The sequence below is a fragment of the Mesoplodon densirostris genome, chromosome 10, assembly GCF_025265405.1.
Source record: "Mesoplodon densirostris isolate mMesDen1 chromosome 10, mMesDen1 primary haplotype, whole genome shotgun sequence".
Taxonomy (NCBI): domain Eukaryota; kingdom Metazoa; phylum Chordata; class Mammalia; order Artiodactyla; family Ziphiidae; genus Mesoplodon; species Mesoplodon densirostris.
Genome location: NC_082670.1, coordinates 3,006,872 through 3,021,485, shown reverse-complemented (window position 1 = coordinate 3,021,485; position 14,614 = coordinate 3,006,872). Strand labels below are relative to the sequence as shown.

General features: G+C 59.9%; 2 protein-coding genes and 1 long non-coding RNA gene across 3 annotated transcripts in view; 1 reads left to right on the top strand and 2 right to left on the bottom strand.

Annotated features, from left to right (window-relative positions):
• Positions 1–1,969, top strand: part of SLC22A23 (solute carrier family 22 member 23) — a 144,105-nt gene extending 142,136 nt beyond the window's left edge. The window contains exon 10 of the mRNA XM_060109951.1: positions 1,612–1,969. Coding sequence (XP_059965934.1) covers positions 1,612–1,969 — 358 coding nt within the window. The remainder of the gene's footprint in view (positions 1–1,611) is intronic.
• Positions 1,970–4,486: 2,517 nt separating this feature from the next.
• LOC132497642 (uncharacterized) lies at positions 4,487–6,020 on the bottom strand. Its single transcript, XR_009533625.1, has 3 exons — positions 5,919–6,020; positions 5,051–5,353; positions 4,487–4,969 (listed from the first exon to the last, which is right to left on the bottom strand). It is a non-coding gene; the product is annotated as an uncharacterized LOC132497642 (long non-coding RNA).
• Positions 6,021–6,517: 497 nt separating this feature from the next.
• On the bottom strand, positions 6,518–11,425 carry PSMG4 (proteasome assembly chaperone 4). The gene is made up of 3 exons (XM_060111007.1): positions 11,152–11,425; positions 9,574–9,649; positions 6,518–6,726 (listed from the first exon to the last, which is right to left on the bottom strand). The coding sequence occupies exons 1-3, from the start codon at positions 11,323–11,325 to the stop codon at positions 6,605–6,607; spliced, it is 372 nt and encodes a 123-aa protein (XP_059966990.1). The 5' UTR covers positions 11,326–11,425; the 3' UTR covers positions 6,518–6,604.
• Positions 11,426–14,614: the final 3,189 nt, after the last annotated feature.

The window sequence follows — 14,614 nt, the reverse complement described above, 5'->3', positions numbered from 1 at the left end:
GTTGATGGGGCCTGGTCAAGAGGCGGCTGACTGCAGAATCCCCGGGGACCCTGGGGCTAGTGCTGGGTCACTGATGGGTGAAGTCAGGGTCCAGGCGACTCTGGAGCTGTTGACACCCTACTGGTGGGTGAAGCCAGGTCCTGGGGTTAGTGCCAGACTGCTGGCAGGCAGAGCTGGGTCCTGGTGTCTGGCTGCAGGGCCCAGGGATCTCAGAGCTGGTGTAAGATCGCTGGTGGCTGGGGCCAGTTCCTAACACAGTTGGGTATGGGGTCCGAGGTGTCCAGAAGCTTGCATTGGCCTGCTGTGAGCAACCGAGGTCTGCAAGCTGCAGGATTCTGGTTCTCTTGCTTCTGGTTTCTGCCCCGTGGTGGGTGAGACTGGTCTAGAGGCTCGTGCAGGCTTCCTAGCAGCAGAGGCCGGCACCTGTCAGCTGGTGGGTGGAGCTGAATCTTGGCCCTCTGGTGGGCAGGGCCGTGTCCAGAGTTGGCTGGCTGTGTGCTCAGGAAGTCTCTAAGAAGCCTGTCTGCCGAGGGGTGGGGCTATGTTCCCACCCTGCTGGTTGGCTGGTTGGCTTAAGGCATCCCAGCACTGGCACCTACAAGCGGTTGGGTGGGACCAGGTCTCGGAGCTCATGAGACAAGACGGCGGTCGCCAGCGCCAGCGTCCCCGTGGTAGAAAGCTCCCAAATATGTCTGCCACCAGCATCCATGTCCCCAGGGTGAGCTGCGGCTGCCCCCCTGCCTGTCCGAGAGCCTCTCCCAAGTCCAGCAGGTACGTCTGGCCCAGGCTCCTATCAAGTTACTGCTCTGCCCTTGGTCCCAGTGCACGTGGGATTTTGTGTACTCCCTGTAACAGCAGAGTCTCTCTTTCCCCAGTCCTCTGGGACCCCTGAAAGCCCATCCTCGGCCTTCAAAGCCACACACCCTGGGGGCCCGTTTTCCTGGTACAGGACCCACAGGCTACAGAGCCCGACGTGCGGCTCAGAACTGTCTCCTGTGGGAGAACCTCCGCGATGTACTCGCTCTCCAGTGTGTGGGTCGCCCACCCGGTGGGGGTCACGAGCCTTGATCATCTCGCACGTCTGCTCCTCCTACCCGTCTCATTGTGGCTCCTTCTCTCTGTCTTCAGTTGTAGATCTTTTCTGGCAGGCTCTGGTCCTTTGCGTCCATGGTTGCTCTGCACGCAGCTGTGAGTCCGGCGTGCCCATGGGAAGAGGCGAGCTGTGTGGGGGGGGTCTTTCAGCTCCACCACCTCGGCAGCTCTCCTGTCGACGTGTCCTTAATGCCTTCTTTAACCCCCAGCCTCCCTCCCCGCCTCTAAATGAAGAGCGAGCCTCGGAAAAACAGCGTAAATTGATACAGCGTTGAGAAACAAAATGTTATGTTATTCACGGAAAGTGAAGCTGGTTGTCCCCTTACGGTGGTATTTATTACAGCCACTTTTCAAACTAAATGAAGTAAGAAGTTTTGGGCTGGCAAGGAAAATGTTCACTGAATAGCAGTGGCAGCAGACGCAGGAGGTGAAGGGGGTTGGGGGGAGCTGGCCGTACGCTGGTGCTGGGGCCCCATGCCTGTGGGTCCGACCCACTGCCGACCTGTGCGCTTCCCACAGGTGCGGCGGCCTGGGGCTGGTGCTGGCCAGTGCGGGCTTCGGCATGCTGACGGCGCCCATCATCGAGCTGCACAACCAGAAGGGCTACTTCCTGCACCACATCATCTTCGCCTGCTGCACGCTCATCTGCATCATCTGCCTCCTGCTGCTTCCCGAGAGCCGGGACCAGAACCTGCCTGAGAGCATCCCCGACGGCGAGCACTACACGCGCCAGCCCCTGCTGCCACCCAGGCGTGGGGAGCAGCCCCTCCTGCTCACCAACGCCGAGCTCAAGGACTACTCGGGGCTGCACGACGCGGCCACCGCCGGCGACGGGCTGCCGGACCGTGCCACAGCCAACGGCGGGCGGCCCATGTAGCAGGGCCCTGGGGGCGGACCAGGCTGAGCGTGGCCACGGGCCGGCCCACTCTGCTGAGGCCAGCGTGGGGACCCCCAAGGAGCCCATGTTTGAGGAAGAGGACTTTGCAAACGACCCTTCAAAGACTTTCCTTTCTGCCATGAAACGTTTGTATTTATTTTGGTCATTTTTACGAGAAGCACTTTATTCCCTTCCCTTCACGGATCTCGAAATGGAGCCACCTCCTCGGGAAGAGGGACGCGGTGGCCGAGGACACGCTGTAAGGACCGCGCAGCCCAGGCTCCCCGGGAGGTCGGCTGCACCCTCAGAGCCAGCTGTCCCCGAGGCCGTGCGCAGAGACCGACCAGCCACCGTCTGGAGCACTCCTACAGCTGTGCTTTATTCAGACTGAAAGGTGAATGGTTAGGGTTTTGCTAGAGTCTGTGTGGTTTCTGAAGGTTTTCTCTGTAAGGTAAGAGCTCCTGCTCCGTGTGCTGGGGGCAGGCAGCTCACGGTACCATTGAACCAGCTCAGTCTTTCCCGCAAGACCATCCGTTTACACTGGATGCTGGAAGCTCTTGGGGGAAAAGCTCAACCAGTCACCAGAAATGCTGATGAGTGGCGGTACCGCCACGGTCTTCCAAGGCAGGTCCGCCCAGCTCAGCTCCTGAGCGGCAGATGCATCGAGTCGGAGACAAGTTACCGTTATCACCCCTCCTCCCAGTTCAGCTCCAGCAGGAAAGTCCCCTCTTGCAGTCAGCTTTTCTGCCAGCACAACCTGAACACACGGCTACTTCCTGAACTAAAACCAATAGGAAAATAACTAAATAGGCAACTAAGGCAGCCCCCCAGGAGGGAGCGGTGCTCTTGCAAATACGGCCCGTCAGCCACGTCCCGAGCACACACAGCGCAGAAATCACCAGCTTGGAGGCCTCGGCTCCACCGGCCGCCGGCGGAGACCCCAGAGCCTGCGGGGGACGGGCCTGCCCTCTGCTTCCGTCAGCACGGAGCTGGGCCTGGGGCCAGCAGCAGGCCCCAGCCTCCGAGAGCATCAAGACCAACTGAGAGAAGCAATAGCTCACCAAAGGTCGAGCCCCACCCCGTCCCTGGCGTCCCAGGGTTTTCATCATGTTCCTCACCTCGTCCCCCTGCCTTTCCAGGTCAGGCTCTCTGCACCTGTCTGGAGCCGTTTCAGAGGAGACGTGGGAGGTGCTGAGAAACAGCCCTCGCTGGCCAGGCAGGCACTGCCTTGTGGCAGTGCCAAGACAGCCTGGGCTCTTCCTGGAAGGGTCCACCTCCCCACGGTGCCTCTGCCGTGGGCTCTTCCAGGAAAGGTGTGGCCCCGGGTCTGTGGGAAGCAGCGAGGGGACGCCCAGCCCACAGCTGCTTGGACTCCGAGGCCCAGGAGAGAGGTGGAGCGCGTCCCCGCTCGCCTCCTGTCCCCTCCCGTCTGTCTTACCATCCCCCCGTGGTGCCCCTACAAGCTGGCGGCCACGGGGATGAGCCCCTGGCTTGGTGAGAACGCCATGAGGTGGTGAGCAGACTCGCAGGCCTGTGTGGTGCCAGCAGCTACACCGCATGGTCCAGGGCCACCGGCCCAGCCCCTCGTGGCCCTGCCTAGTGTCTTGAGTCACGTCTGTTCTGTGTTTCAGCGTCCGTCTGCACTCACCTTTATCTACAAGGCCTTTCTTCACACCTGTGCAGCTCGAGTGCCAAACCTGGGAAGCACTTCAGCCTCTCTCAGCATGTCGGCCGCAGGGTCCCCGGTCCAGGGCAGACGTGAGGCACGGGGCCAGCAGGGTCCCTGGGCCACACCTGGCAGGTGTGTCTGCACCCATCACCCCAGCTCCAGGACACCTTGCAGCCAGGCTGCTCGCTGGACCCCAGGCCGTTGCGTGCCCTCCCGCTGGCTGTGTAGACCTTTAGGGATCGTGCTCAAGCCACGGGGCAGCCGGCACCTCCAGGAAGGTGGGCACAGCACTCCCAGACCCCCGTTCCAAAGTCCGAGGTCCGTCTTAAGTGACAACAGTAGACGCTGGTCCCACGGAGCCCAGCACTGTGACCGCAGCAGTCAGGACCAGCTCGTGGACTAAAAGAGAAGCTGGCTGCGAGGGCGGGGCTCCCGGGACCAAAGTCCGGCAGGTGTGAGCGAGGGGAGGTTCCTGGCTCCTCCGTGCCCCCTCCTGTGGCCCCAGGTCAGGCTGGTCCCCTGAGGGACAGCTGTGAGCGTGGCCAAAGCAGAAAAGCTTCCTGTGGGCCGAGCCCCATGAGACCCCACAGCACGCGGGCGAGGCAGCCCCAAGCCCAGCCGGGGCCAGTCCTGCCTTGCTCCGTGAGACCCCTGTGGTCACGCGTGGACCCCTCGGCCCAGCACCCTTCGTGCTTAGTGGAGAGACGCTTCTCAGGCGCCTGCCGCTGCACGTCCGCCGCCCGGCTCGCCCAGCCCGCTGCCCGGGAAGGTCCAGCTCCTCCCCTGGCATCACGCCACACCCTCCATCCCAGCCCCCCGGGAGCCGGGACCCCCTTCCAACGAGTCAGGTACAAATGTGATCCTCCTGCCTTCTGTTCCTGTCTGGAAATCAGTAACAACTCACCTGATACCCTGCCTATTAGCACCCAAAACACACAGTAAAAGTTTTAAATGTTACATTTTCTGAAAGACTATATGACCACTTGCAACTAGGGGCAGGGGGGCTGGCAAGCTGGTCCGACCACAGAACAGGAGAAGGAAACCACCCAGAGGAAGTACTGCCCGCAAATACCACTTCCTGGCGCCACACAAGGGCGGCTGAGGTGCCGCGAAAGGACAAGCCCCTGGGCCACAGGGTGGTGGGGACGCAGTGCGGCCTGCGTGCCGCTGGGGGTGGCCCAGCAGCCCCGAGCCGGAGATTTCTGTGTGAGAACCATGTGGCCCACGTACGGACGGGACGCCTGGAGGTGCCTGCTGCCAGCACAAACCTGCACCCAGTCCTGGCCTGTCCTTCCACGTTCCTGTCTGCATGACATCACAGCTCTTGTACCCTGGGGGGAGATTTGTATGTAAACGTACAGAAATAAAAATGTTGCCCCATTAACAAACTTCCTCTGGAATGTCTTCCCTACCTCATCTGATGGTATCCAGTGAAGGGCCACGTGACCACTGGCTACGAGTAATAAACTCCGTTGATTCAGGTCTCGCTGTGTCCCTACTTCAGCGCCTGTGAAAACCCAGCCTCAGCTCTGCCCCCGGAGGACCGCGGGGGGCTTCTCTGCCTGCAGACTCCCCATCGTAAAGGCGGGCAGAGGCAGAGGAAACCTCAAACTGCCGTTCGTAGACCCCGAGAAATGGGGGGCGACAGCAGATTTCAGAGTTCTTTTCTCTTGTGTGTGGATGTCCTGCTCATCTAATCCGTGGCCTGAAGGTTCCTTGAGAGGAAACGATTCTCACACTGTGATTCGGTCAGGAGAGACTGAGAACCCAGAGCTCTCTTTAATGTAATATTTTTTAACAAGAAAGCAATATTTCTTTAATAAAGTATTTATACCGAACTCTCCTCTCCATAGCCCTGATTTTGCGTTACTTGCTCTTCCTAGAAAGGTGCCCGCTGTGCTTCCAGACCACAACCAGCCAGGGCCTTGCAGGTTAGCGTCCTGAGCCCCAGACCTGGTCCCCGGAAGGGCCTTTCCGTCCCGGCCAAAGTGTCACCGCTCTGGCTGCCGGCACCGGCTCGACACGGGACTTGCCACCCATCGCATGAACCGTGTCACAGGGCCCAAAACCATCCACCTCTCATGACAAAAGGGGTCCACGTGGACCCCAAAGATCAGAGAGTCCTTTGCCTGTAGTCCTCGGCCTTGGCTGTGCTGAGAAGCACGGGGGGGTCTTTCCAACCCCACAAAACCTGGGCCTCCGCCCGCCTGAGTCTGGGGAGGGGAACCTGTAAAAGCTCTGCCGGCAATTCGACCGGAAGTCAAGTTAAGAGCCACTGACCTGAGAAACACCAGCCTCTGGAAAGGAGTGCACGTACCACAAAGACTGGACTCCTCCACCTGAAGCGGCAGGAAGAGGCCAAGGATTAAGACGACGCAGCAGGGGCCTGGGACTTGGAGGAAAGGGGACGGGAGGACAGACAGGGCAGCAGGAAGCCAGGGAGGGGCTGACACGCTCGGATCCATTCAACAAAGGGTAAAACCATGACCCAGGTCCTAGGGGCCACGGCACCGGGGTGTGCGAAGCATTTCCAGCCATAACCCAGCCAGGTGAGACCGTCCCACTTCACAGGTGAGGAAACAGCGCCCAGAGAAGTGGGACTCGGGGAGCGGCGGGACGCGGGGACACACGACGGAAGGACCTCGCAGACCTCGGGCCTCAGGCCCCAGTCTTGACAAGACGGGCCTGACGGCGTCGTGACTGATTTCCCCTCCGGGGACGGAGAGCAGCCCCTCCGCCCACAACGGCCCCGAACCCCTCCCCCCAGGACCGCGAGGAACCCTCCCTGCCCTTTGCCTGCCTCCTCCTGCAGGTGCAGCCCTGGCGCCCAACTCCAGTGACGGCGGGAAGACCGACCCTTTAAAAACAAACGTCACGCGTGACCCTGCTGACGGCTGGCGAGACGCCGCGCGTTTATTCAGACGTCCGTCCGGGCGCGCGCGCCTGCGTCTTCGGTGCCGCCTCGGCTAGAACTTCTCGGGAAAGGCCTCCATTTCCTCCTTGATCCTGTTTTCTACCAGCAACGTGAAGCTGCTGTCGGTGTTTGGAAGGTTATAGCTGACAAACACCTGTTTGCTGGTCTTCCTGGCTGAAACGAGAGAAAGCACACGGACGCGTGCAACCCACTGCGGGGAACGGCCTGGAAGAGGAAGGCGGGCTTCCAGGGAGAGAAGCGAGCTCTGATACCTGTGGGGTCACGGGCAGCTGCTGCAGACCAGACCACAGGCACCGAACAGCGGTTCTGAAAGTCCGGTCCCCATGGCCACGGCACCGGGACCTCGTGAGAGATGCAGACCCTCGGGCCGCCCAGACCCACCGAGTCTGTTCTCAGACTCTACCGTCTGAGACCCACCGCTCTGCACATGGGGCTGGCTGGTTGTGCTGCTTTTTAAAAAGCACAGATAATGTGCAAGTATTTAAAACACTAAGGTCCTGGGACTTCCCTGGCGGTCCAGTGGTTAGGACTCCACGCCTCCACCGCCGAGGGCCTGGGTTCAATCCCCAGTCAGGGAACTAAGATCCCGCAAGCACGGCCCAAAAAGTCTATCTATACTTCGGTACCGCCCCCTCCGGCAACTCCCCCCGCCCACAGAGGGAACCGGCGTTCCTACACATACACACGTGCAGGCGCACACGCGCACACGTTCGATTTCTCAACGCGATGCGAGCGACGTGTTTTAGCTCCTTTCTACGGCACCGTTCATGGCCGACGTGAGCTGCTCCAACCACCAAAAGCACGCGCAGTTGCACACCCATAACCTGAAGGCAGGACAGGTCCCGAGGACGAGCCAGGCAGTACCGGTACCGGTCCCGGTCCCCTCTTCCTCTTTCGGTGAAATGGCTCCTCCCTGGGCCCCATCCCACAGGGGGCGGGTGCAAGCCCCTCCTCCCCCCCACCGAAGTCAGGGGCTACGTCAGTCCCATCGGCAAAGGCAAAGAGGTGGGGACGGGGGAGAGCCGGGGCAGTCGAGCTACAGCCACTCAGCCTGCCCGCGTTCAGCGGCAGGAAAGTCCCCGGCCCCGGGGGCCACTGATTCCAGTCCCTCCGCGAGCCAAGAACCATCCCGCCTGCATGGTCCACCCGGCAGCCGCACCCTGCCCCCCAGAGCCACACAGGGCAACGGGTCCCCGTCCACACCGAAGCCCCCAGCGCCCCCAGGCCGTTCACCTCTTCCACACAAGACACTGTCTGGGGGCACCTGTCTCTTCTCAGCACCCACCCTCCAGACAACTAACGACGGTTAGTGACGCATTTTCAACTGCAGGTGACCTCCCTGCGGAACGGTCCTCTGTGGCCTCAGCACACGTGTCGCCTGTCCCCCTGGGGTGCTGGCATCTCACCACGTGTGCCCGTCCCTGCTGGGCGGTGGCCGAGGGCTGCCGGGTTTGCCGATTCGGGCAAATGGGAGCCTCCATTAACGTCTGACTTTAGTTAAGTTACAAAGAACGTATTTTTTGGTCTGTGTTGTTTCAGATTATGCAGATTATAAATCGACGTAAACCACGTGAGAGAATGTTAAAAAGAGCCCCAACGTTTGCACAAAATGCCCCCAAAAAGAAAAAGAACCCTAGTTTTCGCACACAAACCGCTTCCAGGCCGCATCTCAAGGACACCGGGAGCCCACCTCACTTCACTGGAATAACCAGCTGATTCGTGGCTCATCAAACGAGCTCCCACCACCCTCCTCTCCTGGACTCTGTCCACACTGGGGGGACCCACAGGGCCCAGCTCCACAAACCAGCAGCCTCCCTCCCTCCTCCACCAGGCCCGGCACACGGGGCCTGCCTGCTGGGGGTGTGTCACCCCGAAACGCTGGCAAATACACAGTGAAGCAAAGGGGCATCAGGCCTCCCACCTGCTCTCACGTGGTTCACAAAAAACCAGCAGCTCGAACGCAGAGCAGGAGCGATAGCGCCTGGGGGTCCGGGCGAAGGCTAGGCCGGAACCCTTTCTCTCTCTCCCGCGGCTTTTCTGTACATTTTAAATGGCTTCCTCATGAAGAGTTACCAAAATAACTTACAGGTCCGGCTGCTCTAGCTTCAGGCTAAAGGACAAGCGCGGTGGGCGTCCCCAAGACGCAGCCGCCAGGCCTCTGCCCCGCCTCGTGCGACCTGCGGGCCACCTCCGCCAGTGCCCCCACCGCGTGGCCGCGCTGTGCGCATGCGTGCATCCCGGCGCGACGCACACACACGTCCCAGCTCCCCGGAGATCAGGCTAACGGGACTATCAACACAACTGCAAAACAAGCTCCTCAAAATCAGGGCCCGGCCTCATCACCACACCCCAGCCGGGACCCGGGGCTCCGCATGTGGTTGGGACACTGTGAACACGAAGGCCAGACGGGGGGCAAGGCTGCCCTGCCGGTCGAGGTCCCCAGGCGCCTGGGACCACCCGGCGGTCATGGCTACCAGCTGGGGGCACCTTTACCTGAACCACCTGGGCATCTGCAGGACGCGTGTTTGGGGTGCAGGGGGCTGGAGCCCTCCACCTTGGGGCCCTGCCTGATGCCCTTTCAGGCCACCCTAGGCCGGGCCGTCACCCTTCTGAGCTCTGAGCGACATCACCTGCGGCGAAGGGCGGTCCCTCCTGCTCCGCGGGGCCCCACCGAACCCCCGGAGGCTAACTGGAGCCGCCGCCCACTAGGCACTGTGGGCGTCACTCGCCCTCTCCTCCCACGAGGAGGAGGAGCAAGATCACCTGTCACTGGTCGGCCTGGATGGCAGCCAGGGTAACACGGGAGCCCGCGAGGAGCACAAGCCCCGAACGGTGCGGGTACCAGGTCAGCCCCCGAGAAGCCCAGTGTACGAGGCCTTCCTTCCCGCAGAGACCGGGGGCCCGCCTCCCAGACAGTCTTCCTCCTCCAGTGACCGCCTCCCGGCTCCACCGAACGAGGTCCCCACCCAGGCACTCGGGCAGCTAAGCTACAGGACCTACCTAAGCGCTGGGCGAGGCCGGTGGACGTCGTGTCGGACATGTCCCCAAGGAGAGCAGTGGACACAGGGATGGGGTCCTGCAAGGAAAACAAAGGCCCAACGCTCCTGATCACCTGAGCACCCAGGGTCCCACGGCCCCCCTTCCTGTCCCAGGCTGGCCTCCCCCTGCGGTGGGCCCGTGTCACCCTAGTTCGGCAGCCTCTCCTGGCAGCAGGCAGGCCTGCCCGGTGAAGGGCCGGAGCAGCCCAGAGGGGCGAGTGGCTGCCAAGGCAGGGGGGCAGGGGCGCCCCAGCAGCTGACAGGGCCTGGAGGTCAGTGCAGGCTCTGGACTCTCGGAAGGTCTGAGCAAAGGGATGACGATACTGCAGCCCAGGGGGAACTGGCCGTAAGGCAGCGCCGAGGGCTGAGCCACGACCTCCAAAAGGTACGTCCAGGTCCTAAGCCCTGGCACCTGTGCAGGTGACTTTATTTGGAAATCGGGCCTTTGCAGACGTAACTGAGCTGTAAGTTAAGGTGAGAAGGACCCTACATCTGGTAGGACTGGTGTCTTCAGAAGAAGGAAAGAGACAGAGGCACACAGAGAAGACCTGTGATACTGGCAGCAGCACTGGGGGTGACGAGCCTGCCACCAGCGCTAGAAGCCCAGAGACACAGGACGACTTCTCCCCCAGAGCCTCCAGGAGGAACCAGCCCTGCTGACACCTTGAGTCAGACTTCTGGCCTCCAGATCTGGGAGGGAATCAGCCTGTTGTTTTCAACCACCCAGTCTGTGGCACTTTGCAACAGCAGCTCTGAGAAACCTATAACGTGGCAAAAGGGACCTCAGACGCCACGAGAGATGCAGGTTTGGCCCAGGCAGCAGGTGAGAAGAGGCTGGATTCTGCAGGTTCTGCTGACAGCAGTGCCTGCTGCTTCACTGACACTGGGCGCGTGAAGCGTGGGAGAGGGGATCCAAAGATGACCCCAAGGTTGGGACGGAGCTGCTGTAACAGAGAGGGGCTGGCTGCTGGAGGAGCAGGGCCGGAGCCTGACAGATGCCTATTACACCCGCCAGCGAGACATGGGAGGGGAGGGGAAGGGCGGGAAAGAGGTCTGGGCCAGAAACGTAAATAAATGTGGTCAACACAGAGCCGGCAAGAAAAACGGGCAGATGCCACCCCCCAGGGCGAGTGTGAGCGGACAGCAGAGGTCCCACGAGGGAGCTCTGACTCTCCAACCAGAAATGGAGGAGGACCAGCCGAGCGGCGGGACGCAGCTCTCCCCGGGCGGGTAGCGCAACCCTCCTCGACCCCGGTCCCGGGGAGCCCCAAGCGCCCCTCCCCGACCCAGGACAGCCCTGGGGGCCACCGAATCCGCGGTCTCCCCGGCGGGCACCTGGTGGGCACGGGGCGCGCGCCTGAGGCCCTCGGTCACCGTCCGGCCCCCACCGGCCCGGTCTCCGGGACCCCATCCCTCCCCCGCATCCCTAGCCCCCTCCGCCCCCTCCCGGACCCCGCGCCGCTGCCCCTCCCCGCCTGCCCCTTCCCTCGCCCCCCGCCCCGGCCCCTCTACCCACCCACGGCCCTCCCGCCGCACTCACGTAGCGGGTGCACATGGCCACGGAGAGGTTGCGCAGGTGCGGCGTGGCCCCCACCCACAGGAAGAGCGAGTCCGTCAGCCGCATGACGTGGAAGTGGACGAGCTGCTCCCACAGCCTCGCGCTGAAGTTGTGCAGGGAGACGTTCCCTCTCGCAGCAGCCCCCGGCCCCTCCATGCCGCCCGGAGGCCCCGCCGCACGCGCCCGACCCGGTTCAGCCGCGCCGCCGCCGCCAGACCCGAGCAGGCGAGCGCCGAGAGGTCGAGCGCGCCTTCGTTTTCGATCCCGAGGTGGGGCGGGGCCTGGGGCGGGGGCGGATCCCGGTGTGGGCGGGGCTTTCCGGGGAAGGGCGGTGCCCAGGTGGGACGCCGGGGGGCGGGTCCCAAGAGTGGGCGGGGGCGGGGCGGGGGCGGGCCGGCGTCCTTGCGGACAGCAGTGTAGACTTGTGGGAGCGTCTTACCTGGTGGAGACGCGCCGCCCAGCAGAGGGCAGCGCTGTTCAGTCGGTGCCGCAAGTACTCAAAGCAGCCGCCTCCGTCCCTCGTGCTCGGTTAGATTTTCCAAAATCCTCCTGCTCCCAGCAGCCCCGTAACAGCAGGAAGCCTTGAATGCAGCTAGCCGTGAGGATGGCAGCGATATTGGGGAAGCTCTAGAAAGGAAAACTGCATGGACTGAGCGGGGTGGGTTGGCACGCCTTTGGACCCAGACCCCCTGAGCTGATGTCCTGTACAAGCGTGGGCCTTGGCTAACCGTTCAACCCCTGAGACTCAGTCTCCCCATCTGCAAAGTGGAAGTAAGAACAGGTGCCTCTCAGAGGCGTGGGAAGCAGGTGAAAGGGGGCCACTGTCATCCCTGCTGGGGACCTTGACTTGTAGTCACTCTGGGACACTCGGAGTTGACATAGGAAGGCTTCAGTGTGTTGGGACAGAGTGTTTGTGGTAAACGCACACAGCGCCCGTTTTTGTCAGATTCTGTTACAACTGACTCTTGGGTTTTATGTCAGAGCTATCAGAGTTGTGCTTGTTAAATCTCTAGTAGATCTAAGTCGACTAAATTGACATTTAAGACAGTAAGTATTGTTAAAAGTTTGTTCCCTTTGCTAATTATCAATGATTCAATTATGTACTTAATTTTCAGGTCAATAGTTTCTAACAGCTTTATTAAGGTATAATTAACCTACAACAACTGCACTATTTAAAGTATACGAATTGAAGTTGTGACGTGTGTAACTCATGAAACCATCCCCACAATGAAGAGAATGTACATATCCGTCACCCCCAGAGGCTTCCTCAAGCCCCTTGTAACCCCTCTTGCCTCCCCCAAACACTGTGCTGTACTTGGTCACTAGTTTGCACTTTCTAGAGTTTTATGTAAATAGACCGTACAGTAGGTATAATTTCTGGTCTGCCTTTTCACTCATCACAATTATTTTGAGATTCATCCAGGTTGTTGCATGTGTCAGTCGTTCCTTCCTTTGCATTGATGACCAGCGTTCTGCTGGGTGGGCGCACCACTGCTTGTTTATCCCTCACGTGGTGATGCCCATTGGGCTGTTTTCAGTTTGGGGATATTGCAGTCAAGCTGCCATGAACACGTGTGTACAAATCTCTGTGAACATATGCTTTCATTTCTTGTAGTTAAAGACCTAGGAGTAGAATGGTTGTACCATGTGTAACTTTTTAAGAACCTGACAAGCTGTTTCCACAGTGACTGTACCCTTGTATGTTCCCATCAGCAGAGTGTGAGCTCTGGGTCCTCCACATCCTCAGCCAGGACCATATCAGCTGCTTGGTGTGGTCAGTCTTTTTCATTTTAGCCATTCTAAGGAGTATTTTAACATGATTTTAATTTGCATTTCCTTAATTATTCATGAACCTCAGTTTACACTTCACACCATACGCAAGAGTGAACTCAAAATGGTTCAGAGACCTAAACATGAAACCTAAAACTGTAAAACTTCCAGAAGAAAACGTAGGAGAAAAGTTTTGTGACCTTTAAACAGACAAAGATTTCACAATAAAACACCAAAAGCATGATCCATAAAAGAATAAATCAGAGCTTCCCTGGTGGCGCAGTGGTTGAGAGTCCACCTGCCGATGCAGGGGACGCGGGTTCGTGCCCCGGTCCGGGAGGATCCCGCGTGCCGCGGAGTGGCTGGGCCCGTGAGCCTGCGCGTCCGGAGCCTGTGCTCCGCAGCGGGAGAGGCCGCAAGCGGTGAGAGGCCCGCGTACCGCAAAAAAAAAAAAAAAAAAAAAGAATAAATCGATGAACTGGACTGACGGAGCAGGTGATGTCACCCACACATCAACTCTAATACCCGCTAATGCTTTGTCCCCTTAGAAGACAAACACTTTTTCTTTCTTTTTTTTTTTTTTTTTTTTTTTTTTTTTGCTGTACACAGGCCTCTCACTGCTGTGGCCTCTCCCATTGCGGAGCACAGGCTCCAGATGCGCAGGCTCAGCGGTCATGGCTCACGGGGCCAGCTGCTCCGTGGCATGTGGGATCCTCCCGGACCAGGGCACAAACCCGTGTCCCCTGCATCAGCAGGCGGACTCTCAACCACTGCACCACCAGGGAAGCCCCAAACACCATTTTTAAAACAGAGAGTTTCTCTCTAAAGAGTTTTGAAGAGCTGTCTTGGGAAACTAAGGCAACAAGCTAACACCCTGTTGCCCCCTGTTCTCCCTGACACCTGCCCAGCGCAAGCGGGAGCGTCCTCCTTTCTGCTCCTCCGCAGGCTCAGATAACTGCTGGGGAAGCCACATGACGCAGCAGGTGGGGCTCACAACCTCCAGGCCCCCCATCATCAGCTGCCCCTCAACACACTGTCCTGTGGGCCCCAGGTTGCATCCTCTCATTTACCTTGAGGACTTTTCTCCTCAAGTCCTAACCCTAGCCCACATTCAGCCGATGCCCCAGCTTCTGAGTGTACAAAGAAAACAGAGGTCATCGGGCTCGATTTCCCCAAATCCTTGTCCCTCCTCTCAAACCCTTACCTTCATGTGACCCCACTCTTACCTCCTTCTCCCCCTCATTAAGCAGGAGATGCCCCTCGCCTTGTCCCAGGTTGATCTCTCCCCCTGTGCTCTGACCCTCTCCTCCACGTCCTCAGGAACCCACTCCATCAACCACACTGGCTTCTCCAAAGACTCTGGGATGGACTCTGAGATGTGCCACCCAGACCCCTTCAAGAAAGGACTGGTTGTCCCAGCTGCTGGCAACGCCATTAGCAGAGAGCCTTCCACTGGGGCCTCCTGCAGTGTCTGCACGCCCTCCCCAGGGCAGCCCACACCCAGTGACTGGCAGAGGCAGCTGTGTAAAGGCCAGGCCGTTTCAGCCCAGTGCAGGACAGCTGTGATGGGCCCTTTTCGCTCCACAGTGCCCACGGAGTCAGCTCAGGGTGTAAGGTGAGGGCGATACAAGGCTAGTAGTCACCCTACACAAAACATGTAAACACAAAACATGCA